This window comes from Leptonychotes weddellii, chromosome 14 (assembly GCF_054177405.1).
Source record: "Leptonychotes weddellii isolate Sample4059 chromosome 14, ASM5417740v2, whole genome shotgun sequence".
In the NCBI taxonomy this organism is placed as follows: domain Eukaryota; kingdom Metazoa; phylum Chordata; class Mammalia; order Carnivora; family Phocidae; genus Leptonychotes; species Leptonychotes weddellii.
In genome coordinates this window covers 69276502-69294996 of record NC_138382.1, presented here as the reverse complement: position 1 = coordinate 69294996, position 18495 = coordinate 69276502, and the positions used below count along the sequence as shown (strand labels likewise).

At 45.0% G+C, this 18495-nt stretch overlaps 1 protein-coding gene across 3 annotated transcripts in view; it reads right to left on the bottom strand.

The window, feature by feature from the left end:
* Positions 1 to 18495, bottom strand: part of MRRF (mitochondrial ribosome recycling factor) — a 52506-nt gene continuing 34011 nt past the window's right edge. For all 3 annotated transcript variants that reach the window (XM_006747066.3, XM_031017896.2, XM_081803535.1), the window contains exons 6-7: positions 9694 to 9853; positions 1 to 567 (exon numbers count right to left, since the gene is read on the bottom strand). In XM_006747066.3, the coding sequence (XP_006747129.3) occupies positions 490 to 567; positions 9694 to 9853 (238 nt within the window). In that variant the 3' untranslated portion in view covers positions 1 to 489. The remainder of the gene's footprint in view (positions 568 to 9693; positions 9854 to 18495) is intronic.

The window sequence follows — 18495 nt, the reverse complement described above, 5'->3', positions numbered from 1 at the left end:
TTCCTTTGTGGTGGTTATTCTTTCCAATTTATTTTGATTTTATTGTTAGGTAAAAATGGGCCTCTAGCAAAGAGATCCAGTCACAGATGAAGGCCCACATCAACCCAGAGTTCAAAGTTGGGGATGGGGCCCAACTAATTGAAAAGGAGGCTCTCGAGATGAGAAGCAGGCGGTGCTGAGCCTGCCAATAGTCCTAGTTGCTTGGCAATGTCACGATCAGGGCAAACGCCCTAAGTAGAGGCCATCCGTCACAGCGGATACTCTCTGAGGGCCAGCCAAGGCAGAGGGCCAGAGGAGAATGGGGTGGACAGGGTAAAGGAGGAAGAGAATGCACAAGTCTGGGTGTCCCACTAGGAGGCTGAGCCTCATAAAGACTGACAGCTGCATGGTGACAGCCTTCTGTGTGGACAGAGAAGAGAGGGGGCAATTTGCCACCCATGGGATCCACCAGAAACTGGGCTCTGGAGTACTGCTGCCCCGGGTGGACTCTCATCCAAGGAGTTCTTTGGTCTTCACTGCTAGATGCCTGTCCAGCTCTGCAACGGTGTCGTCGGCCATTTGGCTGATCTGCAGGAACACAAAATGAGACAGCCCGATAACTGGCGCTGGGGAAGGGCAGGGGGACAAACATTCCAAAACTATGGAAAAGTTATCTGGGAAATAGTGATGGTGACAGAAGCTCACATTATTTAGTCCCAGCCAGGCACTGTGCTAAGAACTTTATATACACACTCTTACTGATTCCCAACAGTAGCCCCATGAGATAGATACTATCATTATCCCCATTTCACAGACGAGGAAATTGAGGCAGTTAGATCACCTGTCAGGATACACAGCTGAAAGTAGCAATGACAAAATTTAATCCCCAGTAGTCTGATTCCACAGCCCAAAATTCTTAACTATTATTATAGAACACAGAGAAGCCAGCCTTATCGGTCACTTAATGACCCTCTAGAATTTCCTACACCTCCGACACTCTGGTGTATAAAGACTATTAAGATCCCAGTAGTTAAACAGAAAAAAAAAAAAAAAAAGTCTTGAAAAAAGAAGAAATACATCTGGTTAACAAACATGGAAAATTCAACAGACACTGAAGAAATGCAAGTTAAAATAAGATATAATTCAGTTATCGTAGTTAATAAAGTTTGATGTTGTAGCTTTTAATTACAATATTCAATGCCAGAAAGCTATGGTAAAATGGATAAGCTCATATATCAAATGACAGGAATTCAAATTGATGCAAATGTCCACACCATTTTTTAACCGCCTAAATCTCTCAACTGGGAAATTACCACATGAATGGAATCTGAAAAAAATTTCTAAAGTTCCATATGCAAAGATATTTATGTAGGCTTTATTTTTTTTAAAGATTTATTTATTTTAGAAAGAAAGTGGGGAGGGGCAGAGGGAGAGAGAGTCTCAAGAAGACTCCACACCAAGTGTGAAGCCTGACGCAGGGCTCAATCTCACGATCCCTGAGATCACAACCCAAGCCAAAACCAATCACGACCGGAGCTGAAACCAAGAGTCTGATGCTTAAACAACCTTGCCATCCAGATGCCCCTATCTAGGCTTTATTTATTTATTTATTTAAAGATTTTATTTATTTGCCAGAGAGAGACACAGTGAGAGAGGGAACACAAGCAGGGGGAGTGGGAGAGGGAGAAGCAGGCTTCCCGCTGAGCAGGGAGCCCGATGTGGGGCTCGATCCCAGGACTCTGAGATCATGACCTGAGCTGAAGGCAGACACTTAACGACTGAGCCACCCAGGCGCCCCTAAGCTTTATTTTTAATAATGAAAAATCAGAAAATCTAAAGTGACAGAACAGGGAAGTAGCTGAATACATATATCCATTAAAAATGGTTAAGATTAAAAAAAAAATGGTTAAGATTATCTACTTTTTATGGAAAGGGCATAAATATGAATAACATTCTAGCACATATTTCTGAAATGTTTGAATGTTTATAGCAAGTATGGATTGCTTTTGTAATCAGAAAAAAGGAAATAATGTTTAAGATATTCTTTATAATATCATGGGAAAATGCGCATGTTACCTTTAGAGTTAAAGAAAAAGCAGGATACAAAATTGTGCATATACATAGCAGAAATTATCTCAAGTATGTAAAAAAAATGCATATTTCTTAAAAATGGAAGGAAACATGTGAAAATATTAATGGTCTTTATCTTTTAGTGATGATAGGTAATATATTACTCATGTCCCCATCTGTCACATCTTGCAAAAGACCTAGTGCATAGCAAGTGCTCAGGAAATATTTACTAAATGAATAATTATCAAAGTTTTCTGTGCTTTTCTAGATTTTCCAAATTTTCAAAAATAAACATGTACTGAAAGTGAGAAAACACAATACAATTTAATAAGTGTTGCAGCTTCCCTCCCACGTCTGAAAGGGACCAAAGACAGGAAGCCTTGAAGTATGGTGCCCAGGATCCGTGTGCTCAGCGGCACAGTGGCTGCTTGACATCTTTATTTGCAGACCACAGGCCTTGGCCAAGAACTAGGAACTAAATGCACTGGGAAGGGTAGAAATGAAAAAGGATTTGGAACAATTGGTCCCAGGCAGGGAGACAACCAGGCTCTCACCGTATCAACAGCTGCACATTTTGCAGCCGGGGGGAAAGCAGGGCTTCAGGGGCTGCTGGGCATGCTGGAAGAGCGGATGGGCTCAGAATGGCTGCTGGGTCCCTCCTCACTCAGCCACAGGCTTTCAGATGCTGCCGCCCCCGCCCAGAACAGCTGCCTTGCATGGCGGGTGGCATGATGCCCAGCAGCACTCACTCCGGCAAGCCTACTCTGGAAAAATGGCGCAAGGGCAGTTTGGGGACAAGAATGGGGACTGGGGAAGGAAGAGTACCTAAAGTAACAGTGTGATAATGTGGGTGCTGGGTTAAATTCTCAGTGGGGTGACATGTGTAAGTCACTGAATCTCAGTTTCCTCATCTATCAAATGGGGATGCCGGTCCCTTCCTCAGAGAGTAGTTGTACAAGTCGAACTTGTTCATGAATATGCAAGCATGGTTTAAACTGGTTATTTGCTATGCAAATGCTGCTTGTGCTACTCTGATTTTTATTATCACTTCCTGACTTCTTTTCAAATTAATCAATTAATGAAAATATTTACTAACTTTCTACCAAATTATAGGCACAAAGTGCCCTTGGGGACAGTCTGCCTGCAAGTTCATCTTTTCCATCTTTATCAGACTTCTTAAATAATGATGATTAACATGAGGCACCTGAGTGGCTCAGTTGGTTGGGCATCTATCTGACTCTTGATTTTGGCTCAGGTCATGATCTCAGGGTCATGAGATCGAGCCTGAACTCAGGCTCTGCACTCAGCGGGGAGTCTGCTTGAGATTCTCTCTCTCCCTCTCCCTCTGCCCCTCCCCTGCTCGCACATGCACTCTCTCTCTCTCCCTCTAAAATAAAGAAATAAAAAACCTTAAAAAAATAATAAAATAAAATAATGATGATTAACAACAATGACAACAGCACCAATAGCTCTCTCTTACCGAGTATTACTAGGTGCCAGGCACTAGGCTAAAAACTTCATATGCATTATTTCACATAATCCTCAAAACCTATGAAATGCTGTTACTATGTCCCTTTAATACATTGTGAATATTTAACTATTTCACCTGACAGTTGCATAGTCGTACATGGTATGCAAAGGGGTTTTGTCCAAATCCAACAACCACACGTAACTTCTATAAGGCAAGTGAGACAGGTATTATCCCCATTTTACAGAGGAATAAACCAAGGCGTAAATGTTAACTAATCTGCCCAAGGTCCCGTTGAAAAGTCAGTGGTGACTGAGCCAGGAAGTCCCCCGCCCCTATTGCCAGTTTGGTGCTGCTACCCGCTGTGAGGCGCCCCCAGCACCTGGCCTCGTCCTTCCTCACTCCAGGCAAGCTGTGTGGGGGTCATTCCAACCGTCAATCCTAGCCCCGAATTTAAAATCAGAGAAGGGTGGGGAAAGCAATGGGATGGACCAATAGGGTGGACAATTACTGAGGACTGGCAACCACACCAGCCACTTTAAACTATGTGTGTCATCTGGTCCTCTCAGCAAACCTGTGAGATAAGCACCCCTCCTCCCACTTTTAGATGAGGAGACAGAAGCTCAAAAAGGTGAAGCCATTTGCTAACCTTTGCAGCCGAGAAGTGAAAGAGCTGGGATCTGAACCAGTCAGGCCTGCCTGCCTCCACAGCAAGAGCCCTTTCCATTTTAATCCACTGCCCATAAAGACCATATCGTCATGGTCGTCGTCATCCTCACATCTGCTCCCTTCTCGTTCAGGAAAGTGGGAGGTGGAGCCAGGACAGGGGAAGGCAGGAGCACACAGTGCAGGGCTGGGGCAGGCGGGTAGCAAGCCAGCCTCCCAGAGGCCTGGCTCAGAATGCCCACTGCCTCACCCAGGCCAGCCTCCCTGCCTGCCTGCCTGCCTGCCTGGCCGCCGGGAGCCCCTCCCTCCCTCAGCCTGCTCGCACCCAGCTTCACTTCAGAGCAGCACTGTTGCTCAGAAAAAGGCAGCAGTGAAAGGATCTTGGCCAGATTTACTGGTGGTTCTGCCAAGCGCCTTGATGCTCAGCAGGCCCATTTATAGTAAACTGAAGCAAAGGTGAAACAGCAGGCTGGCAGATGTCAGAGTCCAGAGTGGGTAGGCCCCGGTCCTTCTTTAGCAGAGCTGGTCTGGGCCTCGGGCTGGGAAGCTGGGTGTGTGTGTGGGGGGGGGGGCGGTGTCAGATGTGACTATAGGGATAGAACCTATAACTCAATCCCTTCATTTTTATAATATAGTTTTTAAAAAATCTGACCTCAAAAGAATTTTGGAACATTAAAAAAAAATCCCACAAAGAATAATACTGAAATTGTTCATAATCCCACTGCCTAAAATGACCACCATTAATGACCACCATTCTCAAGTGGATAAGTTGCCAATCTTTTTTTTAAGATTTTATTTTTAAGTAATATCTACAACCAATGTGGGGCTTAAACTCACAACCCCAATATCAAGAGCCACATGCTCTACTGACTGAGCCAGCCAGGCACTCCTAAGCTGCCAATCCTTTTATGTACATGAAAATTTTCACTATAAAAATGGAATCATATTATAATATTGTTGTGTAACCTACCTTAAAAAAATAAATTCCAAAAGAAACTTACCATGTCTGCAAAATATTTTTTTAAAGATTTTATTTATTTGCGAAAGAGAGAGCGAGCATGAGTGGGGGGGGCAGAAGGAGAGGAAGAAGCAGACTCCCTGCTGATCAGGGAGCTGGATGTGGGGCTCAATCCCAGGACCTCTGAATCATGACCTGAGCCGAAGGCAGACGCTTAACCAACTGAGCCACCCAGGTGCCTCTGCAAAATACTTTTTTTAAAGATTTGAGAGAGAGAGAGAGAGTGCAGAGGGGAGGTGCAGAGGGAGAGGGAGAGAGTCTCAAGCAGGCTCCACGCTGAGTGCAGAGCCCAACGCGAGGCTTGATCTCAGAACCCTCAGATCACGACCTGAGCCAAAACCAAGAATCGGACGCTTAATTGACTATGCGACCCAGGTGCCCCTGCAAAATATTTTTGTAACTGTCTCTATATAGATCCCAGTAAATAGAGGTAAAACAATTTATTTTCCCACTGTCAGAAATTTAGACAGTTTCTAATTTTCTACTATGATACATAATACATCAACAGACACCTCTGTAGGTAAGATTCTTGACAATTTATTTTGGATAAATTCTTAAGCCTCTGAGTCAAAAATGTATGGATTTTGTATACACTGCTATATTATCCTTTAGAAAGGTTGTATAGCTTTATACAAAAAATAACTTAATCTTTTCTGTGGAGTGTAGAACTAAAAGCAATACTTCCAAGATTAGCAGCATTTCAAGCTCACATTAAAAATTCTGGGTTCAAATGTTGGGGATTAGAAAAGGCAAAATTTTTAAAAATACACATATTCTAAAAAAGTGATTTAGGCAGTACATACCAAGAATCTTAAGAATATGCATTCCCCTTGTGCAATAATTCCACAGTTGGGACTCTATCCTAGGGAAATCATCCCAACAAAGATTCATGTATAAAAATATTCACTGCAACCTTATTTATAACAAAAAAGTTTAAACAAACTAAATGTCCAACAAGAGGCTTATGAAAGTGAATTATGGTATAACCACAAGACAGACTATTTTGTAACCGTCAGAAAAGGCTGTTTACAGTTTTTTAAGACACGAGAAAATGCTAATAGTTTTAATGCTAAACAGAAAATATAAAGCCGAGTACAAAACCATATGCATACTACATATTCAGGCATGTTAAAAACTATGTAGTTAAAAAAAAAAAAGAAGGAAAGCAGAAATACTCCAAAATGTTAAGAGCAGTTGCTTCTGCAATGTGGGTTTATGGTGTGAATTTTTCCCCATTTTTTTAAAACAGTCTTCTGAACTCTCCACGTTTTCTACAGTGAGCATATATTACTTGGATAATCAGGAACAAAGTAAACAAATACATTTTTTAAAACTCTAATAAAACAACAATCAGCCCCCTGCCTTGCTTATTTAAAAAACAAAAACAAAAACCACATACCCAAAACTCCAGCTTAGTGCCTTCTGTCAGGGAAAAAGAACAAAATAAAGTGCGCACGAGGCTGTCTCCTGAAGATTTTCTCCCTCCACTTTTAACCATATGACAATAAAGGCACTTATTAACAGTAATGGTAAGAACTCATCTTCAAATGATAATATCTTAAATAATAAAGATTATTGCACTGGATATGTTATGTACATACACTGTGATCTATTCTCTTGTAATATTACACATGTCCTCACAGAGAGAGCATGCAGGTCTGCACTAGAATGTTAACAATGGTCATCTCTGGGTGATGACATTTCAATTACTTCCTTCTTAATTAAAAAAAAATTTACATAACATGTATAGCTTAGTATCAGAAAAAAACTAATAAAGTTATTTTCATTTTGAAAAACAATAACAATCAACAGTAATAAGCATTGAAGAAACAAATCTAATCTGAAGAGGAAGGTGAAAAGCGAGATGCTAATGTGGAGGCTTCCAGCAATGTCTTCGTCAAGTGGGTTTGATCAAGAGTACTGCTTATCCGATCATTCTTCTCTTTTCAGGGAACATGGGCTCTGGTCCCTGAGGCAGTGGCCCAGTCTTGTTGAGTGAGGAGTGCCTGGCACTTTCCCGAGGTCCATGGGCTTACCACAAAGAAGCAAGGGAAAGGTCAAGTGTTGGCTGCAGAGATGGAATCTCCTGGGGATGGGCAAGGAGCTGGCCCAGCTAGGGCCAAGGACAGACTCCTACAAGGCCTGGTTGGTGCTCAGAAAAGGCCAGCCTAATCTAGGAACCTCTTTTAGCTGATGCAGGGCAAGAGGAGGGTTCAAGGAAGGCAAAAAGGGAGCTCTGAGGGTCCAGGTGTCAGACATTCTAATGGTGCCTCTAGCATGTCCAGGGCAACCCTTTATGGTAGGAATTACAAATCCCTTTTTACAGAAGGAGTCAAGTAACGTCCCCAAGGTCACAGGACATCATGTGCAGAACTACCCCGGTCTAACTCTGGTACCATCACAGGGAAACATCGTAAGGTTTCTAGGTCCTTAATTACCATCTGTGTCTGCTTTGCAGAATTATCTGGGGAGCTTTTTAAAAATATACATTCCTGGGGAGACCTACTAAAAATCAGTAAATGCAGGAGCAGAGCCCAGGCATCCATCTAAAATTTTTTCCTAGGTGATTGTTAGGGCTGGCCTACAAATGGCATTCTAACTGCTGGTCTAGGAGAAAGGGAGCAGTTAGTTAATTTATGGCCTCCTCCAGATGTCCCTCTAACAGCGCTCATGCTCCCTGCCTCTAGCCTCTTCCCTCCTTACTCCCCATCCTGCCCATACTCATGTTCAATCTTCCTAAAATAATGCTTTTGTGGTGGGTGCAGAGGCTTTGGGCAAGCCCTTTTATATTATGCTAAACACTATTCTATCTCCTAAATACTGGTAAATTCATCTTCCTATCTTACTTCCACTGGTATCACTCAGGTTCAGGCCACCATTTCCTGGATGGATTTCTGCAACAGCCTCCCTGTCTCCACTCTTGATCCTTACAATCTATTTTCTACGAAGCCACCATAATCATCGTTCATAAACACAGATGTGATCTCCCCACTGTCTGGAAAAAAAATCTTTCCAGGGACTTACTGTATCAGAATCACATGGTGAGCATTTAAAAATGCAGATCTGCAGGCCCCACCCTAGACTCACTGACTCAATCTCTGGGCGTGGGGTCCCAGAAACCTGTATTTTTATAAGCTCCTTAAGTGACCGTGATGCTGTGGCAGATTCAATTATTGTTCAAAAATTTTCATGCCCTCCCCTGGACCTCCACAAACATATATATTTCTCTGTCCCAGTGATACTGGGCTTGGCCTGTGTGATCTGCTTGGCCAGTGGGATGTACCAAGAGCAGGTGCTTCAAATGTACTTGAATGGTTGGGCTTATGCTCTTGGCATCTGCTGTTGAAAAGATGTCCTCGTGGGAAGCCTGGGTGGCTAAAGTCGGTTAAGTCGGTGGCTTTGGCTTGGGTCATGATCCCAGGGTCCTGGGATCAAGTCCTACATCGGGCTCTTTGCTCAGCGGGGAGCCTGCTTCTCCCTCTGCCTGCCGCTGCCCCTGCTCGTGCACTCTCTCTACCTCTGTCAAATAAATAAAATCTTTAAAAAAAAAAAAAAAAAGAAAGAAAGAAAAAAGAAAAGATGTCCTGGGAAGCTTGTTGACTCCAGAAGATCGAGAGAGAGACAAAGCAGACCTGAACCCAATCCAACATCTGGAGCCAAGCCCACTGAGCCCAGCCTAGAAGAGCGACTCCCAGCTGACCCACAGAAATGAGACTAAGAAATAAAACCTGATACTGTAAATCACTGAGTTGTGAGGTGGTCTGTCATGCAGCATTATCGTGGCCACAGGCGACTGACAGAGCTGCACGGCCAGCGTGGGAGTGTCTGCACAGGCTGGAGGTCAAGCTGCTCAGCCTGGTCTCCAAGCCCTGCTCTGAGCAACCCGGCTGGCTGCTGTGTCTATCCATTCCCCAGCCTCAGCCATTTTCACACTGCAATTACCCACCTGCATAACGTTCTTTTACACAGCACACCTTTGCATGTGTTATTCTACCTGCCCCCAGTCTCTCACTATTTCACTGCAGTTTGTTCAAGTGCCACCACTCAGCGCGGTTAAGAACACTGCTAAGGCCTCACTTGCCAGCACCCAGGCAAGCCACCACACACACGAGGGCATCGGCGTCCAGGCTCTGAAGTTAGTCTGCCTGCGCTGGGATCCACTTCTAATTGACCAGCATGTGACTTTGAGCAAGTTAATTAGCTGCCCTGAACCTCAGTTTCCCCAGGACCTCCTTCACAGCTCTGCAGCAACAAGGATAAATGAAATGACAGGAAGTGTTCACCATGGAGCCTGGAACCCAGCGAAGAGCCAACAGCATCTTCTCTTCCTCCACATTCGCAGGGCTAAGCCCAGAACAGAGACTCAGCCAATCCTCATCACGTCAAGGAAAGAATCAGGGATATTCGGTTTTAATTTTCCTCTCTTCAGACATGAACAGGTGGTTCCCTGGGTCAGACACACAAGTACTACTACATCTGTTGGCAACAGTACCTGTTTCTCTATGAGCCTAATGGTGTCCTCCGAGACTTTGTCCTTTGATTTCTTCAGCTTATTCATTGCATTGGTACGAACTTTCCGTAAGGAATCCTTGGCCTTGTTGGTGTTCTGTTTGGCCAGTTTCACCAGCATTTCCCTGTGCTCCCTGGTTACTCTGATTAAAAAAAGAAACAAACAAACAAAAACATTCAACAAAATCATCCCACACATTAGCTGCTAGCTGAGAATTTAACATCACTCTGTCCACTAGCTTAGCAGTCAGTAGCTCTGCTCTCCATCGGTGATGATCTTTACGGTCCTGAAGCATGCCCAGGGGTGTGCTCGGGGCCAAGTGAAGTTCCTGGTGAGTTAGGTGAGGACAGCCAGTAAGAGGACTGCTGAAAAGCTTGAGCCAGCGCGTCCTGGCCACACCTGGCCAGTTACTGCGTGCGTAACTGACTTGTCTCCTCAGAGTTCCCATCTGTAAAATGTGCTAAGGTGATTAAGAGGCAGTGCCCGTTAACTGCTTAGCGCTGACCCTGGCCCGTTTTGAGGGTTCAATGAAAGGAACCAACTGTTAGCTCTAACTCTACCCCCTTCTCTCCCACTAAAGATGCAGCACAAACGAGTGGATGATGCCACAGAGATTGCTCCGTTCAGTCGCTAAGTCACCCAAAACAAGTTAAGTAGCAATCCTCAGAATCTTACTGATTATTACAGCAAATTACTTGCGAATCACCTCAGGACTAAGACACAACCTGAGTGTCAACATGTGAGAACCACTGCCGCACCAGTTAACTCCCACAAAGAAGCTCCGAGAGGGTCTGGCACGTGTCAGTGCTGACTGAATGTCAGCGTTTCCACTGTTCCCCTCCCCATCGCAGCACCACCACGAGCACACGGAGGGCCTCCTACAAACCCCCAGCACAAGCACCTTCTAAGCTGGCCCTTCCCACCACACGAGGCACTTACTTTATTCTTGTTTCACCTCTGCTCGTCACAACAACGCAGCAAAGTAACCCCGCGAGTTGGCTCCGCCTTTGTTTCTTGGTCCTCTACACAGTGAGGGCTACTCACCTACCACAACCAGGGCCGGGCACGAGGGTACTACGGTGAACACTGACTGAGCTTGGCTCGGCTCTTAGAGAGTTCAGCCAGGGAGAGAGGTGAGCAAAGAGGCACTTACAATGGGAGTGTGGGACACACCGTGGGCAAGGGAAGCGACGCGCAAGGCGCCACGGGAGCACTAAAGCAGCTCTGCTAACTTGCCAGGAACTGTCTGAACTCCGGCAGGCGGCAAGCAGGGGAGGCTCTCCTGAAGAAATCATCCCTAAATGCGGGAGTGTTTGGGTCTGCTCACTAGTGTTCTGGTTCTTACTCTTTCCAGTAAGAAGGCATTTTTTTCCTCTCCCCTCTAACGTTTGGTGTGGCACCACGACTTGCGTTGGTCAGTGAAATGTGAGCAGAAATGAGGGGGGTCACCTAGGGGCAGGAGCATTAGGAGCCAGTGTGGGCTCCGCCACATTTGTTTCTGTTGGCTGCAATACAAGTGGAGATGGGGCGCCCATCAGCGTGGGTCCCAGAGCGACCATGATCAACAGCGCCCATCATGCGCTGTTGCAAGAAGCAGACTTCTGTGCTAAGCCACGGAGACTTGGGGGCTGCCTGTTACTACAGCATAACCCACCCGTCCTGACTAATACACACACTAGGATCTGAAGAATGAGTGCAGGTTGCCCATGCTGGCATGGCAAGGGGGTCTTCCAGGAGGAAGAAAGAGCACGTACAAAGGCTTTAAGCTGTAAAGAGACTATGTTTCATTTGAGGAATTACTGGAGCATGGATAACAAGAGAGTGACAAGAAAAGAGGCTGGAAAGCCGTATTATGGAGGGTCTTGCAAGATCCTGAGCCCTATTTTACAGATGAAGAAAATGAAGCCCAAGAAGTTTGGGCCAAACCCAGGCTGACCTGACTCAAATGGCAACATTCTTAGTATGACAAAATTCCCCTGCCCCCTGGGTCCTGAAATGGACATCACTGGCATATGGTTCCCGACCCTCAAATCAGTGTGCTTCTTACTTGGTGAGGACGAGCCCACGTTCTGGGTATATGTTCCATGTGAAGCAGTGACAAGCAGGTGTTAAAAGATTTAGTGGCATCTACCTGCTATTTTTCTCCCTGACAGAATGAGAAAAAAAATTAAGGAATTTTGAGAAAAGATGAGCTCTGAGGACAAAGCGGACAGTTGCATTTATAAATCAATCCTTCTGGTTTCAGCTGTTTGAACGTATTCTCGAAATAGAAATGATCCTGATTACTGCCATTATTAAGCCCATCTCTGCCAGGTGAGTACTGTAAGTACTGCACCTCACAGGCCCTCGCAACATCTCTTCCAGCTAGATTCTCGTCCCCCCATTTTCCAATGCGGAAATTGAGGCTCACAGATGTGGAGCAACTTGCACATGGGCCTGAGTGACAGGCCTGGGATTCAAATCCAGATCTCTCTGGCCTGTGTGCTTTCCCCTCCCCTGTGCTGCCCACCCCTGGTAATCTATTTCAAATAAATTATGCACTGCTGCCATCACTGCTGCTTCCACGCTGAAAGCTTTTCCAAGTCAGTAATATGAATCTTGGGACTGAAAAGGACAAAACCACCATGTCAGGAGTTTAGGGATTTGGATCAGATCTTATTACTTTTATGGTTTTTAATCCATTGAACAAAAATCATGCCGACATGTTTAGGTCTCTTTTTTGTTCTGCTAAAGCACAGGTCAGTGTAAGGAAGCAACAGGAAAATCAAAACTTGATCCACTGATTCAAAAAACTTAATCCCGCTGAAATACTAGGAGGGACAGAAAAGAAATTAATCTAAGTCTGTAAAAAACCTCTTAAACTTCTCTAAAGAGAGCTATTTCAATCTTATATTTCATATATAATTTGAAATAGATATCCCACTGTTTAGACAACCTTTAATAAGATAAAAAATTTTACCTAACAAACTTCCTTTTCACTACATTGTTACATTTACATTTTACATGACGAAAAAACCGTATCTTTTAAAAAATATATACACTGGGACTCAAAAAAATCTTAGAGGAGTTTTGTAAAAGGCTGTATAAAGAAAACAAAATCACAGTATATGTAATTTGGCTTTAATACAACATATTATTTTGTATTTATTAATATAAAGGTGACATTAGTATACTATTAACACCAGTTTCCACACATAATAGTATCCAATTATTGACAGTGACAAAAACATTTCAGTTTCAATCTAAAACTAATGATGTAATGTATGGGGATTAACATAAGAATAAAAAAATTAAAAAAAAAACCATTTCAGTTTCAGAATGCAAGTACAGAGGCAATAATCTAAGGAAATGGGAGAGCAGAATGCAGGGGTGGGGGCGGGCACAGAGAGGGCTGAGGGGAAGGGAATATGCATGCTGGTTCAGGGTGTTGGGCTGAAAGGTATCTCAAAAACAAGTTCAGGAACAGCTGGGGTGATGGAAAGGCACTGGTATGAAGTCAGCGAGACCTGTTGCATTCCTATGTCTAGTACTCAGAAGCTGATTCCTCATTTCTAAAATGAAGACAATAAAAACACCTCACAGGGTGACGGGGAGAAGCAGACACAACACGTACACAAAGTACCAATAAAGAGAGCAGCATATAGTAGCCTTGAATAAATGATAACAATTATGGATGTTTTAATCAAATACACCTAATTACTTCTGAAACAACGAGGGCACATCTGTTTTAGAAAAGAAACATACTATATTATGGAAGTATTTTAATTCCTTTCCAAACCAGTGATTAATACATCTGATCATCTCTGTCTCACATTCATGGGGTTCTCTGAGTACACGCTAGTTTGTTCTCAGGCTTCTGCACTCAGCCGGGTGGTTCTGAGCACCCGCCTCTGCACTTGGTGTGCATTCATTCATCAAGCACTGGCTGAGGCCCCTGAGTTCCGTGCCAGATCCCGGGCCAGGCTGAGGAGCTCCGGAGAGAAAGCAGGCCTGGTCTAACTTCCCCAGAGGCTCAGCCCAGTGGTGGAGACAAACTCATCAGCCACTACTTAGAAAGAGCATGAGCGCCTCTAGGGCAGAGGGATGGGCCTTCCGCAGGAGGAGCAAGCAGAAAAGTACAACTCATTCTGCCTTGAGATCTGGAAAATGCCTTAGAAGCATTTTGGTCCGCTGAAGAAGAGAGGAGAGGGCATTTCAGGCAGAAGCACGGTGGGAGATCAAATGGCAGGAGGGCAGGAGGCTGCAAAGGTCAAATTTGTTCTGCAGGCCTGGAGTTTTCAAATTCTTCTTTAGCCACAAAACTCTGGCTTTAAAGAAAACCATGGCAGACACTCCATTTATAAGTGTATAAAACAAATGAAAAGAGAGCTCTTCCAGTTAAGGGGAAGGGCACTCGGGGAGGGGTGGTGCTCTTTCCTGGGCTTACAAAGTGTAGTCCACCCTGACTCCCCTCTACTTCTGGGCCTACCACTAGCTGGCTGAGGGACCTCAAGCAAGTTATTTAAACTCTCTGGGCCTTGGTCTTCTCATCTGGAAATAGAAAGGAAAATCAAACAAATGAAAAAAACCCAGCATCTACCTTTCAGAGCTCTTGTGAGGATTCCATGAGAGACTAGGTGGAGCGTACACAGTACAAAAGCCTGGAGGAGCATAAGCAATCAGAGAACGTCAGTTGCCTTTGCTGCTGCTGTTTATGTGTTGGCACTCACTGAGGCATCTTCAAGTAATGAAGAGTTTATTCTTGGAGGTTTTGATCAACAGAGAAACGACAGGGCAAACAATCGATGCTTCAGCAAGATGACTTTTTGAGATCCTACTAGGAATTTAACAACTCGTGTACATTTTATAATCCAAATGCTCCCACCATGTAGCCCTGAAATTTTCTCTTTTCGGTACTAATTCATTCATTTAGTTTGTAGTTTCATTAACAGCTGTTTACTGGGCACATATTATGTGCCAGCCCCGATGCCAGCCATGAGAGATGTAGCATTAAACACATGAGTTTACTCTCTAGCAATGGAGGCAGTCATTAAACAAACACGTGCACAATTGATCAATAAGTTACAGTTCTAATAAGCACAATAAAGACATACAGAGTTCTATGAAAATAATTAGCAGGGGAGGGGAGTCTGACCGAGGTCCCCTGTGGGACTCCAGGAACAAAATGTGGGGACATTTAAACTAAGTGATATTTAAATTAAGATGTGTAAGAGTGGTGGGGCGCCTGGGTGCCTCAATTAGTTAAGCGTCAGCCTTCAGCTCAGGTCATGATCCGGGGTCCTGGGATCAAGCCCCGAGTAGGACTCCCTGCTCAGTGGGGAGTCTGCTTTGGCCTCTCCCTCTGCTTGTATGCGCTCTCTCTCTCTCGTCAAATAAATAAATCTTAAAAAAAAAAAGAAAAAAAGAAGAGGGTATACATTTAAAAAAAAAAAAAAAAAGCTGTGTAAGAGTGGAGGGGCTGGGGGAGATCATTTCCACCCGCGGGAATGGTCTGTGTAACGTAATGGCATCTTTCCAGGTCAGAAGGTGGGTACTGCTCTCTGAGGGACTGAAAAAGGCAGTGAGGCTGAGGACAGAAGGAGAAGAAAGACTATCCCAAAGGAGGAGGCTGGTGAGCCTGACAAACGTGAGAGTATGCACACAAGCCCTTCCATGTCACACTGAGGCTTCGTAGGTCCATCGACAAGTGATCGGACACCCAGGTGGTATGTATACACACAGTGCAACTGCATTCAGCCTAGAAAGGAAATCTGACACATGTGATAGCGTGGATGAATCCTGAAAACATTATGTTAAGTGAGATAACCCAGACTCAAAAGGACAAATATGGTATGATTCCACTTTCTGCGAGGTACCTAGAATAGTCAAATTCAGAGAGACAGAAAGTAGAATAGCAATTTCCGGGAGCTCACCAGGGGGTTAAGGGAATGGGAAGTTATTGTTTAATGGTATAGACTTGGAGTTTTGCAAAATGAAAAAGGGGTTCTGGAGATGGTTGCACAACAATGTCCATGTACTTAACACCACTGAACTATACATTTTTAAATAACGGTAAATTTTTTAAGTACATCTTACCATGATAAAAGAGTTTAAAAGAGTCCTAGTAGATTGTTCCTAGGAACAACATGGAGTCCCATGAGTCTGAGTGAGGCCCAGGAAACATGATCAGATTTGTATTTTGTGTAGATAGCGATGTACAAACGAGATCTAAGCTCCTGGCAAAAGTCTACCCAAGGGCCTCTAGGCAGGCACAACTGGGAGGTTGTGGAGCCGCCCTGTAACAGCTTCTTGGCTGGATGATGAAGACAGCAGCCTTTTCCGCTAGGGTCAGAGAGCCTCCCAGCATAAGGCAGGGGTTTTGGCTGAGCTGGCAGGGTCACACTTTGTTTGTACATACTCCACCAGGCAGGTCTTCCAGTAACATCCTGGATGGGGGCCTTCCTGCAAAAATTCCTTGAGCATGTTCCCATGAACAATAAGCAGAGGGCATGCCCTGATGGTAACTCGCACAGCAGAGAATCCCCCGGACTGCGGTGATACTTCCTATTGTTTCCCTGAGAATGGGACACATGGACAAAGCTATTCACCAGGTGTATATCAGAGGAAGCTATGCTCAGCGTTGGCAGTTACAGTAAAATCCACTTATGTCAGACGCTCGACTTCAAAAGGATCGTTGGTTACTTAGAGGGGACTTTAAAAGGTGGAAAAAACATGCTTCAAAGCCAAGAAGACCTAAGTTGGAATCCCCCCACCCCCGCTCTGCTACTTCTCAGCTTCAGAACCGTAAGCGTGCTATTCAACTTCTCCAAACTGCTTCTTCGTGTAGACAGTGGCAGGAAGAATGTTACTGAGAGGGCAGAAGCCAGTATGAAGTGAAACGGTGGCAGCAAGGGCTTGGCACGCCGCCGCGCGTGTGCCCTAGAGAAGCTCACTACCGGGTGGCTGCATTCTTACTCTCACCACAAACTCTCCCGGGCTTGGGGGTACTAACAGGAAGTGAACGGCGAGGGAGAAAACCATCAAAAGGATTTAGTAGCTTGAGCTTGGGCTGCTGAATGGATGGTAAGCAGAGAGGGAAAGAAGAGGAACACGGGAGAGCAGGCGGTGGGGGAAGGGGGAGGCAGGCGCTCTCCTCCAGCAGGACAGGGCGACAGGCTGAGGGAGAAGAAAGCTGCACTTCCAGGGAACGTCCCGTCAAAACACATCTCTGACAGCTCCACAGAGACAAACCTCGCTACCTCCTCACCGGCTTCTGGGAGACTTCCCCCCAGGAGGAGCATCAGCCTGCAATCAGCAGCAGACACAGGCCTGACTTCATTGTTCGCTGGTGGGCGCTGCCCGCTGCCTTGGGGCCACTGGCCCCGAAGGAAATGTTTTTGTTTGTATAGCCCAGCCAGACTTCCTATGCTTCTAGGTATACAATTTCCCCCCTCCCCTCTTTCCTCACCCCCACCACCCCCAGCTCACCAGCCCTGTTGTACACACACTAATCTCTCATAAAGACATCAGGTGTCCTTTTAGCCCAAAGGAAATCACACCGCACTTTGCAGGGACTTCTACCACCCGCAGTCACTTTAGTTCTCTCTCGGGACACAACTGGCCCCCCGCTTTCAGACGATAGTCCTGTGACTCTTAAAGCCTGGCTAAGCCAGACATACCATGCTGAAGTACAGCCCAGCAGGATGAAGAGATAAAGGAGGCTGAGGTCGGGGCTCAAATCTCCACATTCTTAGCAGAGTGACCTTGATTAAGTCAGCCGACGTCTTCCCTGTCACTCGAGTGGGACGGAAACCCAAGTGCAAAGATGAGTGCAAGTAACTCTTCCCTCAGCTCTCATGTACAGAAGAAAAAACACAGGTTTGGTGGTGAAGGCAGACTTGGTTTCCAAACCCGGCTCCGCCCCCTGCGAGCTGGGTGACTGGGCACAAGTGACTTGTCCTCTCTGAATTGAGAAGACATCTACTGAAGCACTTAGGAGAACAGTCCCTGAAGCCAGACTGCTGGGGTTTGAGGCTCAGATCTCTCACGTCTTAACTGTACGGCCCTGGGTGGGTAATTTTACCTCTTTGCCTCAATTTTCCCATCTGTCAAATGTGTATAATACCATTAACTTAATGGGACTGTTGTAAGGATTCAAAGTTAATACATGTGTGGCACATGGTAGTGTGCTCAATAAACATTATCTGTTATTATTTCCTCAACTGTCAAATGAAGGGGGAGTAATAAAAATGTTACGTTTCTTCCACAGTGAGTGTTAGGAGCAAATGGGCAGATGGTTAAAGAACTCTGCCTATGTACATATTAACTATTTATTTATTTATTTATTTTTTAAAAAGATTTTATTTATTTATTTATTTGAGAGAGAGAGAGAGAGAGCACAAGAGGGGGGAGCGGGAGAGGGAGAAGCAGACTCCCTGCTGAGCAGGGAGCCCGATGCGGGACTCGATCCCGGGACTCCAGGATCATGACCTGGGCCGAAGGCAGTCGCCCAACCAACTGAGCCACCCAGGCGCCCCATATTAACTATTTAAAAGCTGTCAATGCTATCAGTAATAAAAATATTGGTGATGTCTCCTACTGAGGGAGGGGGGTCCAAACCCTGGCTCTGAGAAAGACAGCCTGCTTCTCCACTTACTGTGTGACATGGGGCACAAAGAACCCCATTCCCCTAGGACTCAGTTTCTTCAGTTCTAGAAGAGGAGTAATAATTTACCTACCTCAAAGGATTGTTATGAATATATTAGTGAATACAAACAGCACCTGGAATAGCAGTGTGCATACGAT